Source organism: Elephas maximus, chromosome 9 (genome assembly GCF_024166365.1).
Source record: "Elephas maximus indicus isolate mEleMax1 chromosome 9, mEleMax1 primary haplotype, whole genome shotgun sequence".
NCBI lineage: Eukaryota > Metazoa > Chordata > Mammalia > Proboscidea > Elephantidae > Elephas > Elephas maximus.
Window position 1 is genome coordinate 4,566,463 of NC_064827.1, and position 20,648 is coordinate 4,587,110.

The following is a 20,648-nucleotide window of genomic DNA, read 5'->3' on the forward strand; positions in this document are numbered from 1 at the left end:
CTGCTCCAGGGGAGGCCTGGGGTGAGCCAGGTAGGCCTGCTCCATCCCCACCTCTCTTCATGGCCCAGGCCCTGGCCCAGCCTACGCTTCCTCCTCAAGCTAGGAGGAGGCCAGTTCCCAGAGCAGGACTTCCAGAGGTGGCCCCTGGGACCCTCTAGGGGTGCAGGGAGGTGGGGTGTCACCCAGTTTGGACCTTGCACCAGGAAAGCTAAAGGAGATGGGGGCCGTGGTACTGGGCTGGGCCAGCAGTGTCCCGGCAAACACAGGCCCAGGGGTAGGGCTCAGCCCAGAGTGCCACGGGGAGGGGAGGGCGCTCAGAAATCCCCTCCAGGGCCTTTCCGCTGGTTCACCCAGCGCAGCCCTGGGAGGAACTCAGGGCTCCCGACTGCTGAGCCAGGGTCCTTATAATTTCATCGCCAGATCCGCTCTTTTTGTCCTCGAAGGCCCTCCCACTGTCGCACAGTGCCAGCTGGACAGAACCCTGTGCCCCCGGCAGGGGCCCCCTGGGGGGCGTGGCTCAGGCGCGAGTTCAGGGCAGGGTCATCGGCACAGCGGCCAGCATGGGGGCGGTGTCACCTGGGCGGGGCCGGCCGCGTCTCCAGCCCTCTGGCTGACTTATCTCACATATTCCAGCCCGGACGCCAGGTCTGTCCTCCCGGGCAGCTGCAAGTGGCCGGGTCTCTGGGCCCAAAGCGAGGGAATCCCGGCCTTTGTGCTGGGCGGGGGGGCAGCTGGGGGGGCTTCCTGCGGGCGTCTGGCCAGGGTGGAGGACGGGAAGGGGCTCTGGGCACCGAGTCATCCGGCCTCACAGCGCCCCGAGGGGCCGGTGGGTGTGCTGAGAGGCTCTGGAGTCCTCCGCCCCGCCCGGCGCCCTCTCCGGGGTCTGCCCTTCCTCGAGGGCGACTCCAGACCTCCACGGGGAGCCACGCGCGGCGCCCAGGAGAGATGCAGAGACAGCGACCCGGCCATTGCGCGGGATCCCCAAGCACGGTCGCCCGTCCCGGGCGCAAAGCTCCGTGAAAGTCCGGATGCCCCTGGGAGAAAGGGGACCGGACGCCGGCCCGCGTCGCGCCCCCGCCCTCGCAACTTTGGCGGGCGTCTGCGGCCGGGCAGGAAGTGGGGGGCGGGGGCGGGGCCTGGGCGGGCGGGGCGAGGACCCCGGCCCCGCCTCCCGCCCGCCCCCACCGGCCGCACCCCGCCCCCGGCCCAGGAGCCGCCGAGCCGGGCGCGGATCGCGGAGCCCGCGGGCGCGGCGAACAAAGCGCGGCGGCGGCAGCGCGGCGGCCCAGGCCCCGGACCTGCGGAGCGAGCGACCCGCCAGCCTTTGTCTCCGGGGCGCGGAGCGGCGACGGGAGCCCAGAGCGCAGAATGCGGCGCCCGGCGGGGCCGGCCGGGGAGCGCGGCGGCGGCGTGCGGCGAGGAGCTTGGCCAGGCGCCCGCGGGGACTTGTGTGTGTGAAGGGGGGACCCGGCGCAGCACGTGGGTGGGAGCGGCGGCCCGCGAGGGGCGGAGGAGCGGGAGGAAGAAGAGGGACGCGCGGCGGCGCAGCGGACCGGCCGCCCGCGAGGCCCCGCCCCGGCCGAGCCCCGCGCGGGCGGGATGCCCCGCGGTCGCCGCGCTCCTGCCCGAGCCCTGCGCTGAGCGGCATCGCCAGCCGGGCGGCCGCCGGGCGCCATGGAGCAGTGGCGGCAGTGCGGCCGCTGGCTCATCGACTGCAAGGTCCTGCCGCCCAACCACCGGGTCGTGTGGCCCTCGGCTGCGGTCTTCGACCTGGCTCAGGCGCTGCGCGATGGCGTCCTGCTCTGCCAGCTGCTGCACAACCTGTCCCCAGGCTCCATCGACCTCAAGGACATTAACTTCCGGCCGCAGATGTCCCAGGTGAGGACCCAGGCGCGACGGGAGGGCCCGGCCAGCCGAGCCGCCGGAGCTCTCGGGCCCGGTCCTCGGGCGTTCGCGCCGCTCGTCGCGCGGACGGGGACGCAGAGGACGCAGCCGCGGGCCGCCCCGGGACACTGGCTGGGGCGTCGGGAAGGGGAGCGGAGAAAGGGGGCGCGCTCGGGGTCCGAGCCGGCTCCTCTGAGGGGCAGCCCTCGGGGGCCGGAAGTTTGCCAAAGTCCCCCAGCCTGGGACGCGCCTCCGCCGCCCGCGAGCACAGCTCTGGGAGCGCCTGTTCCCGTCTGTGCCTCCCAGGGTGGGAGAGAGGGTTTCGAACCCGGGCCGAGCGCTCAGCATGGCTGCCTCGTCCCGGGGCGCCCGGGGCCCTGCGAACGTCCCTTCCGGCCCCAAGCCTGCCACGCCGGGTGGTCACCCTGGGATTGCGTCCTCCGGCTTCTCACCTGATAGCTGGACCCGGTGGAGGACAAACAGGGCGTTGGTGGCGGGGAGCGGGTGGGCCCGGGGCGCGCCCCCTTGCCGGCCGCCGCCGCCTCCTGGCCGCGGGCGTGGTAGGGGGTGGCGCGGTCTGTTGCAGGGCACCCAGGGCCGCGCAACTTGGCGGGAGCTCGGAGTCACCCCATCCCATCCCCGAATCCCGTCCTCCTTCCGTTGGGCCCTCGAGTGTGGCCTTTGTCGCGGCGGAGGCGCGCGTGTTGCTGCTGGGCAGGAAAATGTCCGCCCGGCCGGCCGGAGCTGCTTTTCTTGGCCCCTTAAAGGGAACTTGGCAGAAACTTAAGCCGAATCGAGGCTCCAGTTCCGCCCCCCGGGGTCGCGGAACCCCTACCCGCGCACTCTCTGAAGGGGCCAGGCATGCAAAGGGGCTGGGGGCCAGCCCTCTCTGGCCAGCATCCTCCAGGCGCAGCCACCCGCCAACCCGGCAGCCCTTCTCTGGCAGCCCTCGGTGATTCCGCGTGGACAACAGCCATTCACGAGTGTGACATCGGAAAACCGGCGCTGGGGAGGGAGTGAGTCACCGCTCATTTCCAGGCTGGGCTGCGTGGCCTTTGCCCCCCAACCGACGGGGGCCTTGAGGCCTTTGCCCTTTCCCAACTGGGTTTCCCAGGAGATGGAAATGGGGCGGGGGCAACAGCTTACAAAGGAGGTCCCTGAGGGGGAAAGGGACTGCCCTCAGATGAGTAATGGCCCAGCCCCAGGCCCAGGAAGCCCAGGGAGCTGCTGTCCTGGCCGGTCCTTGCCTGGGATTGGGGGTGGGGGGCGGTGAGTACAGTGGGGTCACACATTTCTGACATCACTTGCCCTGGGTAGGGTTGCCACGTGTTGCCCACTGCAGGGTGCTTTCACAGACCTGTCATCCCCCCTGTTCTTATAGCCACTTTGGGGCTGGGAAATGCTCTCCCCATTTTATGGCTGGAGAAACTGAGTTGAGATGAGAGCCACGCCTTGAACCCGTGGTATTCTTGCCTGTGACTATGACCTGGGGGCTGCCCAGCCCGCTTTCTCTGGACAGGGTTTCTGGGCTGATTGGCAGAGAGGCTAGGGCATGGGACAGAGGGCCACTGGGGTGGGGGAGGTTCGGTACTGAAGAGGTTGGGGAGGCCTCGCCTTGCCTGGCTGAGTCACCTGGTCCTGCCCGTTCCCAGCTGTGGTTTGGGGAGTAGGGTGGGGATGGGGAGGTATTGGCTGTGGCAGGGGCTGGAAGTGTGTGTCCTTTCTGGGCGGCATTGCTGACACCCACACAGTCCCCTGACCCCTCTGCCCCAACCAGGATGGTTGTCGTTAGGTGCCATCGAGTCGGTTCTGACTCATATTAACCCTATGTACAACTGAACGGAACACTGCTGGGTCCTGCGCCAGCCTCACAATCATTGCTGTGTTTGAGCCCATTGTTGCAGTCACTGTGTCAGTCCATCTTGTTGAGGGTCTTTCTCTTTTTCGCTGACCGTCTGTTTTACCAAGCATGATGTCCTTCTCCAGGGACTGATCCCTCCTGACAACATGTCCAAAGTACGTGAGATGAAGTCTCGCTATTCTTGCTTCTAAGGACCATTCTGGCTGGACTTTTTCCAAGACAGATTTGTTCATTCTTTTGGCAGTCCGTGGTATATGCAATATTCTTCGCCAACACCGCAACTCAAAGGCGTCAGTTCTTCAGTCTTCCTTATTCATTGTCCAGCTTTCACATGCATAGGAGGCAGTTGAAAACACCATGGCTTGGGTCAGGAGCACCTTAGTCCTCAAGGTGACATCTTTGCTTTTGAACACTTTAAAGAGGTCCTTTGCAGCAGATTTGCCCAATGCAATGCATCTTTTGATTTCTTGACCGCTGCTTCCATGGCTGTTGATCGTGGAGTCAAGTAAAATTAAATCCTTGACAACCTCAATCAGGCTTAAGGGAGGGCGGGCGATAGGGAGAACCAGAGTGGCGTGTGCTTGTGTGTCTGTCTGAGTGGCCACATTTTCTGATCGAATTCTGGCTCTGTCACCTCCCAGCAGATGACCTTACCTTCGGGGCCTCAGTTTCCCCATCTGTGTCGTGGAGACTGAAACGGCAGCCACCTCATAGCCATGTTGTGAGGATTTGAAGTACGAAGTTAATGTTGACAGATTTCGGGTCATTGTCTGGACCCTGGCACTTATGGCCCTTTGTGGCTAAGGCTGCAGGCCCTCCTCCCCGCCCACCTGTGTCCTGTGCAGGGTGCAACTGGCCACACTGTGGTCTCCATGCCCCCTGCTGTCCAGGCTGCTGCAGGCGCTTCTTGAACGGTTGTGCTGTTGGTCACTTGGCCGGACAGTCCCATCTCTGTGCTTGCCTTTAAAGGATCCACTTTCTTTATCCCCTGCGGCTGTGCAGGGTGGGGAGAGGGCGCTGGCAGCCCCTCTGTGTGGCTGCTTGTTTGCTAATGGGGGAGCTTATATTCCGTAGGAGGCAGGGCGGGAAGATGTGGTCTCAACTCAGGGTGATGTGATGACAAGAACATTGCAGGTGCCCATTCTTACCTGCCCTGCCCCTGAGAGGCAGGACCCTGGGTGGGCGTGCCCCTCCCTCCCCCCACAGTGCCATAGACAGTGGCAAAATTAAAACATGAACTAAAGTCTCTTTGTCTCCCAGGGCTGTTCATATAGACTCATTTCAGAGGACCACCAAAGCTTGCCTGTGACCTGTCTGATGGTGCTCCTGGCCTGATTCTTGGTTTCTCATGGCGGGGGGGTAGAGGGGAGGTTTGCCTCCCCGGGCTGGATGGTGTGGAGAGCCTGTCTCCGTAGTCGGTTGGGGTGGGGAGTCTGTTCTCATGGTTGGATCGGGTGGGAGAGCCTGACCCCACAGTAGGATGCGGTGGAAGAGCCTGACCCCATGGCTGGATAGGGTAGAGAGTCCGTCCCCACAGCTGGATGGGGTGGGGAGTCTTTTCCCACGGTAGGATGGGATGGGGAGTCTGTCCCCACAGCTGGGCGGGGTGCAGAGCCTGAACCCACAGTAGGTTGGGGTGGGGAGCACTTCTCCTTTGGGGAGTCTGGCTGCTGGGCCGCTGAGCGGGCGAGGCCCCTCTGTTTTCCACCCCTGCAGATCGTGGGGCCTGGTAACCAGGCCGCTCCAAGGCCTTCCTTCCAGAGTGCCTCACGGCATCTCATGGTTACATCCTGTGGCATTTCATGGTTACATCCTATTTCGAGGACAGAAAGCTTTCTGTATGGTCCTCCTGCTGTGAGTTTATCTCAGCTGGGTTATTAGCCTTAAGGAAGCACAATGCCATGTGCATTTATTGGGCACCTGCTGTGTACAGAGCGAGGCACTGGGAGGTGTTCACAGAGGGTGCCAAGTCGCCCCTTGGCTGTGCCCTCTAGGAGCTGGCCGGATGCTCTTTATTATTTTTATCCACAAATGCCTTGAAGCTACCGTGGGCTTAATTAAACCAACTAGGTGTGGCCGCATTGCTGACTGGTCCGCTAGGAGAGCAGGGTCTGGCGCGGCTTTTGTGTCAACATGGCAGACAGCTCTGGCCTTCTGGCTGTGGTTGGAACCTTCCAGCATGACGAACCTTCCAGCATGACCACCCAGCCTCTGCCTCCCCCACCCCACCCTGGCTGGCCCGGTATCCCCATGGAAAGCCTGTCCTTAGTGGATCGTGCCTAGCTAAGGGGCACTGGGCACAGAGCAGGTTTGGGGTCCCAGCCTACTGGGTATGCTCCATCCACACCTCCAGACTCAACATCCCCTTCCTTGTGCTGGATATGCCAGCCTCTTCCCACCTTCCTGCTATATGGTCTTTCTGTCCCTGCCCCTCCAGTGCTGGGCTTTTGCTGGAAGACCCCTCCCTTCCTTTCAGCCTGCTTCTTCCTGTAAGGGCTCCTGCAGTGTCCCCCACAGGAACCTCCTCTGGCTGGGCTGGGCTGGGCTGGGCTGGGCTGGGCTGGGCTGCTCTGTGCACTGGGCTCCTTCATGCTGGGTGCCCATGGCTAGCCTCTTGGTGTTCATTCGCGGTGTCAATACGTACACCACTTGGTCGCCATGCTCTGTGGCTCAGTCTCCAGAGAGATTTAGAGCGCCAAACAGGATAGATTTAGCGCACGAAGGACGCTGGCACCGTGTGTAGTTGGTGCCTCCAGTGGCTGTGAGTCCTTGAGGGCAGGCTTCGCTGCTCTTCTGGGTGCTGCAGTGCCAGACACCTCTGTCCTCTTACCTTGCCCTCCCTCCTTCCCTCCCTTCCTTCCAGAAATAATCCCAGAGCCCCTGCCTCGTGCCAGACAGGTTGCTGCCAGACAGGGGAGGAGTAGGGAGCAGGACATCCAGTCTCTGCTCTCATGGAGCTTCTGGTCTACCAAGGACTAACATGAGGTGTACCCGAAGAACTCCCGAGGGAAGCAGGGGGGTGCTTGGTACCAGAGGCCCAGTGTGGGCTGCTAGGGTCACTGGGCAGCAGAAACATGGCTGACTCCAGCTGAAACAAAGAAGCCTTTTCTTCTGGTTTTGGTAGTTTTTTTTTTTTTTAATTTTGGAAAAATCTCAGACTTTCAGGAAGTTGTGAGTGCAGCACAAATGACTTTTTCTTGAACCACTGAAAGTTAGTTGGTAAGCACCCCTGAATATTTTCGAGTGTGTTTCTAACCAACAAGACATTTTTCATGACTGAAATACAGCCTCTAAATCTGGAAATGAGAAGCGAGGCCTTCCCACCATCTCGCCCATCCAGGTCTGACAGCCGTCCCAATAAACGCCCTTGACAGAAACAGGGCCAACCTTGGAATCTCGTGCTGTGGAGTAGTGGTGGCTCTCTCTGAGCCCCTTTCAGTCTGGGCCGGCTCCTCAGCCTTCCTTGGACTTCTGTGCCCTTGACACTCGAAGGTTACAGGCTCTTGATGTTGCCCAGTGGCCATCCACTTGGGTTTGTCTGGTGTCTCGGCATGACTGGGCTCAGGTCACACACCTTTGGGGCTGTGATGCTGAGTTCTCCTCCTTTCCTGTCAGGTGGCTCATGACTTCTGTGTGTCTCATTGCCGGGGAAGTTGGCTTTAATCTCTTGATGAAGGTGATGTTTGCCCAGCTTGTCCGCTGTGCAGTCACTCTGTTTCACCTTTGGAATTAAAAAGTATTTTTAGCTAGGTACTTGGAGACCATGTAAAAATCTATCTTTTTCTGTCAGTTTGGATTATGGTCTCCCATTTTACTCCTTGGGCTGCTTGTAATTGGTTACTATCATAGGTTATTTTGCTGCCTAATTACCTCAGGTTTGACCAGGGGAGCTGCGGCAAGCTGGCGTCTGTGTCTTTTTGAAATGTTGCCATCATTCCTTGAACACATCCTTACTTCCTGTCACAGAATGTTCCAGGCTGATCTTGTATTTTTCCTGCTGCAGCTCTGGAATCAGCCATTTCTCCAAGGAGCTCTACTTCCTTGTAGTGAAGAAGGGTATTTAGAAGCCAAGATCCGGGTGCTAAGTGTGCTCATTGCTAATGGGGTGTCACTGCTTCCAGGCCCTCTCAGTGGCCACCCTGAGAAAAAAACCAAACCTGTTGCTGTCCAGTTGATTCTGACTCATAGCGACCCAGACCAAGGCAATTCATGCATGTGTATACATGACTCTGTGTGTGTGTATACACATTTGTATGTGCACGCATATGTATATGTGTATGTTGTTGTTAGGTGCGCTCGAGTTGGTTCCGACTCATAGTGACCCTGTGTACTACAGAATGAAACACTGCCTGGTTCTGCGTCATTCTCACAATCGTTGTTATGCTCTAGCCCATTGTTGCAGCCTCTGTGTCAATCCATCTCTTTGAAGGTCTTCCTCTTTTTTGCTGACCCTCTACTTTGCCAAGCATAATGTCTTTCTCCAGGGATTGATCTCTCCTGACAACATGTCCAAAATATGTGACTCGTAGTCTCATCATTCTTGCTTCTAAGGAGCATTCTGGCTGTATTTCCTCTGAGACAGATTTGTTCGTTCTTCTGGCAGCACGTGGGTATATTTAATATTCTTCACCAACACCATAATTCAAAGGCGTCAATTCTTCTTGCGTCTTCGTATTTACTGTGTGTACACACATTTATGTGTATACATGCAAGTGTATTTGTATTTATTTTCTATCTATATCAATGCTGTTAAAGAGAAATACAATGTGAGCCACATATATATTTAAAATTTCTGGTCGTGAGATTAAAACAGTAAAAAGAAATAGATAAAATTGATTTTAGTACCTATTTTATGTAACCCATGCATTTCCAATGGAGGCACTGTCATCCTCAAGGAGGTGAAAATTGAGTCTTTGGGGATGAAGAAATCTCACTCTTTTTGAGCGTGAAGCACAGAGGGACCTACAGTGCACAGACAGACGTACGGTATGTCTGTGCTATTAAAGTTTCATGCGGGAAGGGGGATAAGGAAGAAACGTTTGGAAAGGCCTGTCCTGTGAGGAGGCGGGTGATACTGAAGAGAAGGTTGAGAAACACTGATTTAACCAAATAAATCCAAGATAGGAGCATTTCCTCATGGCGTGGCGTGTTTGGGGGCATGATTATTGTTGTTGTGTGCTGTCGAGTCGATTCTGACTTATAGCGACCCTATAGGACAGAGTGGAACCGCCCCATCGAGTTTTTAAGGCTGCAATCGTTACGGAAGCAGACTGCCACACCTTTCCTCTACGTGATGGCTGGTGAGTTTGAACTGCCGACCTTTTCGGCAGCCAGGTGCTTAATCTTTGCACCACCAGGGATCCTTTTGGGGCGTGGAGGGTGTGTGAACAATATCGGTGTCATTCCCCACCAAGTAGGGGGCCGGGGGCAGAGGGCCGATGAGCCCAGGTGTGGCCTGTGGGCGCCCTCTTTAGCAGTGATGTGACTGACTCAAGTGGCACTTGGAGTGCTGTGTTAAGCAGGATTCTGAGGCTCGTGTCTGGGATCAGCAGGAAGACTAAGGAGCGGTATCTGCCCAGGTCATGGGGAGGATGTGATGTGGCATTTGGCGCTAAGGGAATTGTTTGTGTGATGTGTACTGATTCCAAAAATCCGGCTTTTGCATGGCCTAGGGTGAATCCGAGGAGAGTGCTGTTTCAGGATGGGAAGCCATCATGGGCAGTGATGTTCCTCTGTGTATTGCTTGGGCCTCGGAGATGTGGGCCCCACAGTTCTGGAGTGCGCGGCTCTCAGCTGTGCTGCGCTAGCCTGGGCCCTGGGATGGGGGCAGCAGCCCCAGCTGGAGGCAGGCCTTCTGGGGGCCTTGCCAGGAGGTCCAGGTGACCGAGGACGTCTTCTTTCCGGAGGGAGGCTTCCTCGTCCTTCCGGGCACGTGTCCCAGGACGTGTGTGGGTCCTGGACTGAGTGGTCAGTGGCGTGATGCCTCCTTTTTTTCTTCTTTTTTTTAATTTAATTAACTTTGTTGTTGAGAATATACACACCAAAATGTACACCCGTTGAACAGTTTCTGCGTGTACCGCTTAGTGACATTGATGACATTCTTCAAGTTGTGCACACATTCTCACCCTCCTTTTCTGAGTGGTTTCTCCCCCATTAGTATAAACTCCCTTTCACCTAAGGTTCCTACCTAATCTATCAAGCTGTGGTTGTCAATTGGATCCCACGCAGATAGTTCTTAAAAGAGCACAATGCTCAAGGCAGACATTTTGTTTACTAGTTAAGCTAAACTACTGTTTGGTTTTATGAAGTTCAGGGGATATTTCTGGTTTCATGTTTAAAGATTATCTCAGGGCAGTAGCTTCAGGGGTTCATTCATCCTCCATGACTGCAGAAAGTCTGGATTCCATGAGCATTTAAAATTCCATTCTGCATTTCCACCTTTTTGATCAAGCTTCTTTTATAGAATCTTTTAGGAGAATGTTCAGTAGTGGTAGCCAGGTACCATCCAGTTCTTCTTGTCTCATGGCGAAGGAGGCAGTTGTTCATGGAGGCAGTTAGCCACACATTCCTTATCTTCCTTCTATTCCTGGTTTTCCTTCTTCCTCTGTTGCTCCAGGTGAATAGAGACCAATTGTTGTGCCTTGGATGGCTGCTTGTAAGCTTTGAAGACCCCAGGCACTGCACATCGAACTAGGAGGTAGAACAGAGGCGTTAACTGGGATGTCCCATGAAACCACGACCTTAAACCTCCAAATCGAGAAACCAAATCCTATTGGATTTCTGGTTGTACATAAGCAACCTTGGCAGTTACTGTTTTTTTTTTTTTTGGTCATTATTGTAAATATATCTATTACACAACTTTTGCCAATTCCTCTTTTTACAGGTGTACAGTTTATTGACAGCATTACAATGATCGGCTGTGCAACCCTGCCCTTAATCAATGCAATGTTTCCATCACCTTTAATCCCTCCATTCCCGCCCCCCCTCCTGCCCCTGGTAACCACTCATAAAATTTGGTCCCTATACGTTTTCCTTTTCTTGTCTTTTTATATAAGTGAGGTCTTACAATATTTGTCCTTTTAAGTGATGTATTTCGCTCAGCGTAATGTCTTCCAGCTCCATCCATGTCTTAGCACATGTCAAGACTCCATTTCTCCTACTGGCCGAGTAGTATTCCAATGTGTGTACAGACCACATTTTGTTTATCCATTCATCTGCTGATGGGCATGTAGCCTGTTTCCCCCTTTTGGCTGTTGTGGACAGTGCTGCAGTGAACATTGGTGTACACGTCTCCTTTTAAGTCTCTGCTTTCAAGTCTTTTGTGGTATACGCCTAGGAGTGGAACTGCTGGGTCATGTGGCAGTTCTGGAGCCCTGGTAGCACGGTAGTTAAAGAGTTCAAATGCTAATCAAAAGGTCAGCAATTTGAATTCACCAGCCTGTACTTGGAAACCCTATGGCGCAGTTCTACTCTGTCCTATAGGGCCGCTATGAGCCGGAATTGACTCCACGGCAACGGGTTTTATAGCAATTATATTTTTAGTTTTTTAAGGAACCACCACACTGTTTTCCACCACGGCTCTACCATTTTGCATTCCCACCAGGAATGAATAAGGGCTCCAATTTCCCACATCCTTGCCAACATTTGTTATTTTCTGTTCTTTTATTTTTTATCTTAGCCATCCTAGTGGGAGTGAAATGGTATCTCATTGTGGTTTTGATTTGCACCTCTCTGATGGCTGATGACACTGAGCATCTCTTCATGTGTTTGGTGGCCATTCGAATGTCCTCTTTGGTCAAATGTCTATTCAGGTCCTTTATCTTTTATGATTGGGTTATTTGTCTTTTTGTTGTTAAGTTGTTGAAGTTTTATATGTATTTTGGTTATTAGATTCCTCTCATATACATGATTTCCGAACATATTCTCTCGGTAGCTTGGCTTTTCACTTTTTTGGTTAAGTCTTTTGATGAGCAAAAGTGTTTAATTTGTATGAGGTCCCACCTATTTATTTTGTCTTTTGCTGTTTATACTTTTGTTTTTATGTTAGATAATCCGTTGTTGAAAGCTAGGCCTGACAGTGTTGCCCCGTGTTCTTATAAAAGTGTTAGGGTTTCAGTTTGCGAATTTAGGTCCGTAATCCGTTTTGAATTTGCTTTTGTGTACGGGTGTGGATCCTGTTTAATTTTCCTGCAGTTGTAAATCTCTTTTTCCCAGCACCATTTATTGAAGAGACTCTTCTTTCCCCATTGAATGGACTTAGCAACCTTGTCAAAAATCAGTTGATCATAGATGTGTGGGTTTGTTTCTAGACTCTCAGTTCCATTCCGTTGGTCTATGTGTCTATCGTTATACCAGTACCAGGCTGTTTTGATTATTGTAGTTGTATAGTATGTTTTCAAATCAGAAAGTGTGAGTCCTCCTTCTTTGTTCTTCTCTTCCAGCATTGTTTTAGCTATTCACGGCCTCTTGCCATCCCATATAAAGTTGAGTATTGGCTTTTCCATTTCTGTAAAGAAGGCTGTTGGAATTGCGATTGGGATTGGGTTGGACCTATAGATTGCTTTGGGTAGTGTTGACATCTTAACAATATTAAGTCTTCCACGCCATGACCACGTAACATCTTTCCATTTATTTAAGTCTTCTTTTGATCTCTTTCAGCAGTGTTTATAGTTTTCATTGTGTAAGTCCTTCACGTCCCTGGGTAGGTTTATTCTTACGTGTTTTATTCTCTTAGATGTGGTTGTAAATGGAATTGTTTCCCTAATTTCCCTTTCAGATTTCTCATCGTTGTTGTATAGAAACCCAACTGATTTTCGTTTGTTAACCTCGTACCCTGCAACTTTGCTGAATTCCTCTATTAGCTCTAGAAATTTTCTTATGGACTCTTTGGGATTTTCTGTATGTAAGGTCATATCATCTGTGAATGGAGTTAATTTTACTTCTTTTCCAATCTGGATACCTTTGTTTCTTTTTTTTATTGCTCCGGCTAGGACTTCTAATACAAAATTGAATAGAAGTGGTGAGAGCGGGCACCCTTGTCTTCTGTGCTGCCCTCTTTTAAAGAGACCCATGGGGGAACACGTTTGTCCCCTGGTCCATTCCTCCTGTCCCTTGTGCCCAGGCCATGACTGTGAGCTGTGCTTCCGGCATTTGAGGGTGGGATGCCTGCAACGGGGTAGTGCTATCGAGCTGTTGGGTGGCTCTGGTGGGGCCCTGGCTGTGGCAGACGCTCCAGCTGAGACCCTCGCCAGGCATCCCTCCCTACTGCCCCTTGAGTCTGTTTCCACTTCCCCAACTACCCCTGCCTGGCCACTGAGTTAGGCCACCTGGCCACCACCAGCTCTCTCTTAGATCAGGGGTCCGCAGACGTTTTCCGTAAAGGGCAAGACAGTAATTATTTCAGGCTTTGCAGGCCAGACGGTCCCTGTCACAACGGTTCAGCTCTGTCCTTGTGGCGTGAAAGCAGCCGCAGATGATACGTGAACAGATGCACGTGGCTGTGTGCCAATAGCGTTTTATTTATGGACAAGGAAACTTGAATTTCATGTGTCACAAAATAGCACTCTTTGTTTGATTTTTGTTTCAATCATTTAAAAATATGAAAATCTTCCTTAGCTTGTAGGCAGTACAAAGCCAGGCGGCGGGCCATATAAAGCCAGGTGGCAGGTCATACAAAGCCAGGCGGTGGGCCATACAAAGCCAGGTGGCGGGCCATACAAAGCCAGGTTGCGGTGGTAGTCTGCTGAGTATAGTCCTGGACCATTTAGTCCCTCTTTCTTGCTGCCTTCTGCAACCAGCCTGGCCCTGCCAGCCCCTCACCACGAACCAGCCGGAGTGACCTCCAGTGCTCTGTTTTGTCACTCCTCTCCCTTATCACTGCCCTGCCTGGTGTGGCTCCCTCAGTGTTTCTCCCTGGCCCTTCGTGCTCCCTGGCCATCCTCCCATGCGCCCCACCTTGGGTGTTTGGCCCTGCAGCCCCTCTGACTGGCTCACTGCTGCTCACCTGCTTCAAGCCTGTCCTGGGGCACTGCCCCTGCCCCTGCCCCCAGGCTGGCTCAGGTCCCCTCTGAAGGTCTGCTTGTGCCCTGGTCTTTCCCCTTCCCAGCATGCCTCATGGGTTGCAATTACGTATCCATCTGTGTCCAGAGTATCCATTTGTCAAGCAGGAGGTACTCAATCAGAGCCGCCTTTCCACAGGGCTTCCTCTGCGTGGAGAGCCCTGCTAAGTGCTCTGTGTGCGTTACTACGTCTCGGCCTCGGGCCATTTCCCGGCTCCAAGCCCCATTTTATAGATGAATAAACTGAGGCTTTGAGAGGCTAAGCCCCCTTGTGTCTGGGATGGTGCCTGCCATAAATTGATACTTGAAAATATTTAGGGCACAAAATGAACTGTCCGAAATAGCAGTGGGGGAGACCGTGCTCAAACCATTTGGCTGAAGTTGTCATCTTAATAGTGACAATGCCACTTAACCTGGCTGAGCTGCAGCTTCCTTACCTGGAAAATGCAGTGATAGTGGCCACTGTGGACTGTTGGGAGGATTTGGTGGGAAAGATGTGGGTGAAGATCAGAACACTGCTCCTGTCCCTGGCGCGGGGCGGCCAGCTCTCTCCCAGCTGCTGGCCACTGACCCTTGATCTCTGCCCACCTCTTCCTGGGTGTCCCAGGTGGAGGCCCCAGTAGGCAGCTGTGGGACCAGCTCTGCCTCCCTGGGAAGCTGCCATCCCCACTCACCTCGCAGGGGTCACTGGCCTCTGCCCCGGAGGGGTGCTGCTCTTTCCCTTGGTGGTCCCTCCAGAGAGGGGTCTGGCAGGGAGTGGCCAGAGCCCTGGGTGGCAGCTCAGGACAGAGGAGGGCGGCTAGCCCCAGTGATGTCCAGTGTGGGGGCTGGGCCGCATGGAGGGTGGAGGACCCTCTGAGGGGCCTGGGCTGAAAGTCACTGAGGAGGTGAAGCCCTCCACACGCCACCTGGCACACAGGGAGGGCACCGGGCTTGGGTGATCAGATGCTGTTCTCGTCACTGTTACGTTGGACAGAAGGGACAGAGATACCTATCCTTGTGTTGCTGACCCCCGGGGAGCAGGATAAATGAGGAATGGAGACATAGAGGTGGCACTGTGGAGAAAAGGCAGGCAGGGGATGAGGGGGCTGCTGGTGCCCTGTGGGTTAAGACGGCGGTGGATTCTCTGCGGTAGCTCCTCCCTGACCAGGTTTGCTGTGTCCTGCACCCCTCCCAAATGCTGAGTCAGACCAGGGGGTGCAACTGGGCACTGGCAACCAGGCTCCCCCGCCATGCATGGGCCGGGCCCTATGGAGGTGGCAGGCAGGGGAAGGAAGGCTGCCCACCATGTTCTGTGAGCTCTGGCTTTGGGTCTCTGCCACAAGGAAGTCTGTGCCTCTGTCCTCCCACCCGTCAACATCCTCTGTCCACATCCGGCATGGCTGTGTGGTGTCTGTCTTTTCCTGGCTGCCCATGGTGTCCCCAGCCTCCAGTCCTCTGGGCTGAGCTATCTTCTCCAGCTCCTCCTGGGGACCCTTCCCCACCCCGGGCCCCCCACGCTATCAGCTGTGAGGTGGTAGCTGACATGCCTGGTGGGGTGACCATTGTCTTCTGCCAGGCCCCGGTTCAGCCTGGCTTCGTGGCTGTGTGGCTGCTTCTCTCTGTGCCTGTGTTTCCCCACCTTGGAATGGGGTTCCCAAGACCCACCCCTGGGGGCTTGGTTGAGGACTGATTTCAGGGGACAGAGGAGTCTCAAGGATTTAACCTCTGATACCGCGCTCTGGCTTGTCCTGTCAGTGCCCTGCCTGTCCACTTCCTGAGCATGGCTGGTGGGAGAGTTCCAGGGTGTGGAGTGGGCACCCCAAACCTGCAGACCTACCTTACAACGGGTTTCAGAAGCCAGCGGACCAGCACCCGCTAAGCCCCTGACTCATCTGGCATGAGCCCCTTGCTCAGCTGGTGTCAGTCACCATTCAGGTGTGATGAGACTTGACTCAGTCCCTCGCTCAGTCAGAGGCGCCCCCTGCTCAGCCCGCTCTGGGTACGTGCACCTCAGTGCCCTGAGATGCCTTGCTCTGCGTGGCTCTCTGACGGTCAGCAGCGTCCTGGAGCTTTGGCTTCTGGGGCCGGAAGATCAGCAGGAGCAATAAGCTGGCTATGGCCAGTGATGGGAGCTGTGCTGGTGGCTGGAACCGCCAGCCAGACCGGGGCGGCCGCAGCCCTCCTCCATGTCCCCGCTGGCCGCAGCCCTCTGCTGTGTCCCCCGCCGGCTGCAGGTGCTGCAAGTCTCGCTGCTGCTAGAAACACACCGTTTCTGATTTGTAGGTTCCTTTGTCAGTTGTTGTAGAGTTTGGATGAGGATTAAAATAAATCATTTTAGCAGACCTACGCCTCATCTGGAAACCCTGGTGGCTTAGTGGTTAAGTGCTACGGCTGCAAACCAAAGGGTAGGCAGTTCGAATCCGCCAGGCGCCCCTTGGAAACTCTATGGGGCGGTTCTACTCTGTCCTATAGGGTCACTATGAATCAGAATTGACTCGACAGTACTGGGTTTCATTTTTTTTTTTACCCTTCGTCCGGAAACCCTGGTGACGTAATGGTTAAGAGCTCTAGCTGCTTACCAAAAGGTCAGCAGTTCGAATCCACCAGGCGCTCCTTGGAAACCCTATGGGGCAGTTCTACTCTGTCTTTTAGGGTCTCTCTGAGAATCAACTTGACAGCAAACGGTTTTTTTTTTTTTTTAACCCCTAGTCTGTCTCTCTGAGCCAACTTACACTTTAATCCATCAGTTTGTGTTTGCGTTGTCTTTTGTTTTTGGCTTCCGGGGCAGCATGCACACCTGGAGGCTGGTTGAGGGTTGGGCCCAGGTGGGCAGGGGCGCTGACTGCAAGAGTGGCCTCTGGGGTACAAGGGTGCTGACTGCAGGAGGGGCCGCCGCTGGGGTACAGGGGTGCTGACTGCAGGAGGGGCCACTGGGTGCTGTTCCTGCGATTCCCTATACAAGCTTCTTGGCCTCGGCCATTCCAGGAAGCTGGTCCTGCAGCAGCTTGGGGAGATTGGGGGAACCCCTCCATGCTCAGGTCTTCATGTTGGGTTGATGGAAGGCCAAGGCTGCCTTTGTTCCCCAACTCCCCAGCACCAGGGAGTCAGCAGCCTAGCCCTTGATGGAGCCAGCCTGGGCCTGGGTGACCAACCCTGGGCTGAGCGTCCCCAGGCGAGGCATGAGAGTGCCTTGGCCTGGGCCTGCGCCACATGGAATGGCCTTGGTGCTGTTGTTTCCATCAGTGGGTGTGGGGCCCAGGCTCAGGCAGTTCTTCCACTTGGTGCTCAGTACCCTGCTTTGGGCAGACAGCAGAGAACAGCACTGAGCTGGCCTGGCTCGCTGTCAGACATTGAGCAGGTAGTGCCTGGAGCAGCCTAAGTAGGTGACAGGGGGACAGGTGGGGACTCCAGAGCGTATGAGGGGCAGGCAGGTGAGGCAGGGGCCAGCCGTGTCTCAGCAGGCCAGGAAGCCTTCCTGGAGGAAGGGGCATTTAGCTGAGCCTTCGACAGTAGGTAGGTGTCAGTTAGGTGAAGGTGTGGGGCAGGGGTGGGAAAGACTGTTCTAGAAGATATCAGCCCCTCCTCCCAGCCCCCATGTTCCAGCTTGTTGGTCTTACGGCAGGATTGGCCCTGTCATTGGTCCTGCCGGCCCCGATTTCTCTTCCCTCGTAATAGCCTAACTGTCACTGTGCTCAGCTGCCGTTTCTCTGCAGGCGGTTGAGCGGGATTTGACGCTCCCCCTGATGACAGGGCTCTGCATCTTGGTGCCCTCAGGGTACACATAGTTGTGGTCCCTCCCTGATGTGGGGCGTTGGTGGGTGGGCACGGGTGGGGTCTCTGGGCGAAGCTCTCACCAGCCCCATGCTGGAAGCTGCCCAGGTGGGTGAGGGTTGAGAGGCTGCCCTGGGGCAGGGGTGGTGGGCCCACTGCCCCCGAGTTGAGCGGTGGAATTCACCACGACAGAGGGCAGCCTTTCTTTTGCACCAGTCCTCATACTCTTACTCTGGGTGTTGTGTGTGGGTACCGTCAGCTCGCCCAGCAGCTGCTCTGGGTTGTTTCCTGCCGTCTGTGAAATGGGGCTGGGGTATTCCTGCCCCGCTGCCCATTCCTGATAGTCCCAGTGGCAGGGTGTTTCGGAGTCCACACCTTGAGGCTGCTGTCGTGGACGTGTAGTGGACAGTTGCTTGCCTTTGGCAAGTGTGTTGACGTCTCTGAGTTTAGTGGAGTAATGCAGGTCCAGTCAGGGACGGATTACCCAATAAGCAAGGTACAAACAAACTTACTTACTAATCAAAGCTGTGGCAAAACCCACGTGAAATTGTGCACTACAGATTAGTAAGTAAACACAAGTAAGCCTGTGCGTACCTTGCCTACTGGTTAACCTGAGCCTGCTGGTCAACCTGAGCCTGCTGGTCCTGCGGCTGACAGTGGTCTCAAGGTGTGCTGAGCACCAGGCCAGGCAGGGCTGATGTTGGCGCGGTGGCTGTGGGGCTCCAGACATTCTCTGCACAGAGGGCCTTCCGTGGGGCACGTGTCTTGGTGCCTTCTTGCCCTGGTGCCCACGTTGCTCACCTAACTCGGGGACCCAGGCAGGCTTCCCTGGGGTGCCCTACGACTTTGCTGAACCAGGAGCGGCTTCCTCAGCGTGAGCCTTCTCTGCCGGGCTCCAGGGGCTATGCAGGTGTTTCAGCGGGGTTGTCAGGGAGAGCCAGTCCACGCACCTCCCACCTCCCCGAGGGGTGGTGCCCAGTTCAGAGCAGGTGGAGAAGGCAGTCTGGGCGGTGCGCACGTGAGAGCTTGGGTCAGGAGCCTCATCTCTAGTGTCAGGTGCTTCACTGTAATATGGGGCAATGGCGTGTCCTGCGTGCCTCCAGGGTGGACCTGAGGATAGCTTGGGAGAGAGCCTGAAGCCGAAACCCCCCCAGGGGGTACATAACAAAAGCCGCCTGCCCATCTGGGTGTCAGGAGGCTAGAGGCTCAGGGTGTGTGTGTGTGTGTGTGTGTGTGTGTGTGTGAGAGAGTGTTGTGAACGTGTGTGAGCCTGTGTGTGTGTGTAAGTGTGAGTGTGTGTGAGCATGTGCGACTGCGTGTGCGTGTGCGAATGTGTGAGGGTGTGTGTGTATGTGTATGTCAATGTGAGTGTGAATGTGTGTGATTGAGAACTCTGTGTGATGGTGTGTGACCCCGTGTGGGTGTGCGTGCAGTCGTGTGAGTGTGTGCACACGTGGGTGTGTGAATGTATGTGAGCATGTGTATGTGTGTGTGCGCGTGTGTGACTGAGAACATGTGTGGTTGTATGTGAACATGTGTATGAGTTTGTGTGTGTGTGTGACTGAGAATGTGTGAGTGCGTGCATGAACATGTATGAATATGTGTGCCCGTGTGCATGTGTGTGGATGTGTGCATGTGTGTGGGGCGCCGCCCTGCGGGGACCGTGAGTCTCTGCTCCGGGCCAGGCTCACCAGTCGTCCCTGCACTTTCCAGGCGGCCTTTTGTCATGGCGCTGGCAGTGGACCAGCTGCCGGGAGCTGCCTTGTCGCCGGGACCGTGGCTGAAGGCAGTGTCTGCTTTCACTAATGACTTGGGCGTCCTGCCGGCTTCTTTGGGAGGATCTCCGTTTTCTACATTAGCTAACGATGCAACGTTGGTGGCGCCTCCAGTGCTCCATGGTGCTGGGAGAGGCTTCACCGTAGGCCAGATGGAGGGGTGGGCAGGGCCTTTCTCCATTGCTTAGTTAGCAGGAGCGGAGGGTGGGCCTGCGAGGACCAGGGCCTTGTGCGGGAGTGAGTGTGGAGTCAATAAATCCAGGCTGTAAACCTCTCCGCTTGCAGCACTTGTTGTTTTAAGCTTTTTATGGCCTGGCTTATCTCCGCAGCGAGCTGCGCGGGATAATCCCGACAGCATGGTGTGGTATGTGTGTGCATGCGTGTGTGTGTATGCATATGTGTGTGTGCCTGTGTGGACTGGGTATGTCTGTGTGTGCACTAGGTGGTTGTGTAGTCTGTGGTGTGTATTTGTATTTGTATACGTGTGTGTGCACTAGGCTCTTTGTATGTGTATTGTGTACGTGCATGCGTGGGCGTCAACAAATCAGACAAGGCTTTAGGTCAGGAGCTGGGCCTGGTCTGCGTTCTGATGGTGTGACCTAGGGACGGACCCAGCCTCTGTGTTGCCGGGGTGTCCCTCTGCCTCTGCTGGGCTGTTTCAGGGCTCACACCGGACAAGGTGTGACGAGACTTCCCACCTTCGTGGAAGCGACCGAGGGCCCTGGCTGCACAGCCAGAGCACCTGGCTTACCTGCAGATGCCCTTTCTGCCTGAGGGTCCCTGGCCATCCCCCGACGCAGTGGGTCAGGGCAGGGGGTGCAGGTGCTCAGCAGTGGGTTCTGTGATGGCTGGGAACACTCGCTGTGGGTCAGCCACCTGGTGCAGTGGAGAGGCTCCAGCCCTCAGCCTTGATCTTGCCTTATTGGCTGACCCCTGGGCTGTCCCTAGGTGGGTGGCAGGAGATGCCACCCAGGAGAGAGGTCGGCCAGCCACAGTGACAGTGGCGTCACTGTCACAGGTGCCTGTTCAGGGTACTCCAGGGGCCACATGGCAATGCGGAGGATGATCTCGACGAGGGGCCAGTGGGGCCAGGCATTGCCTGCGTGTCCTGGGCAGAGCTGGTCAGTGCTCATGACGGCCTGTGGAACGGGGGCTACAGCTGCCCCGTCGGAGAGCTTTGGAGACTGAAGCTCAGAGAGCATGGCCTTGTCTGGGTTTGCCAGGCGGCGATGGTGGCGGAACTGCGCCTCCTGCGGCTGCTGCGCACCGTGGAAGTCCCGCCGCTCCCAGGATGCCGGGATGTATGTCCACGAGAAC

At 55.8% G+C, this 20,648-nt stretch overlaps 1 protein-coding gene across 3 annotated transcripts in view; it reads left to right on the top strand.

Moving 5' to 3' along the window:
* The first annotated feature begins 1,218 nt into the window (after window positions 1–1,218).
* Window positions 1,219–20,648, top strand: part of VAV2 (vav guanine nucleotide exchange factor 2) — a 211,779-nt gene continuing 192,349 nt past the window's right edge. For all 3 annotated transcript variants that reach the window (XR_007518775.1, XM_049896845.1, XM_049896843.1), the window contains exon 1: window positions 1,219–1,878. Coding sequence is in view for 2 of the 3 variants with exons in the window: in XM_049896845.1 (XP_049752802.1) it covers window positions 1,675–1,878 (204 nt within the window). In the remaining variant the exon portion in view is untranslated. The remainder of the gene's footprint in view (window positions 1,879–20,648) is intronic.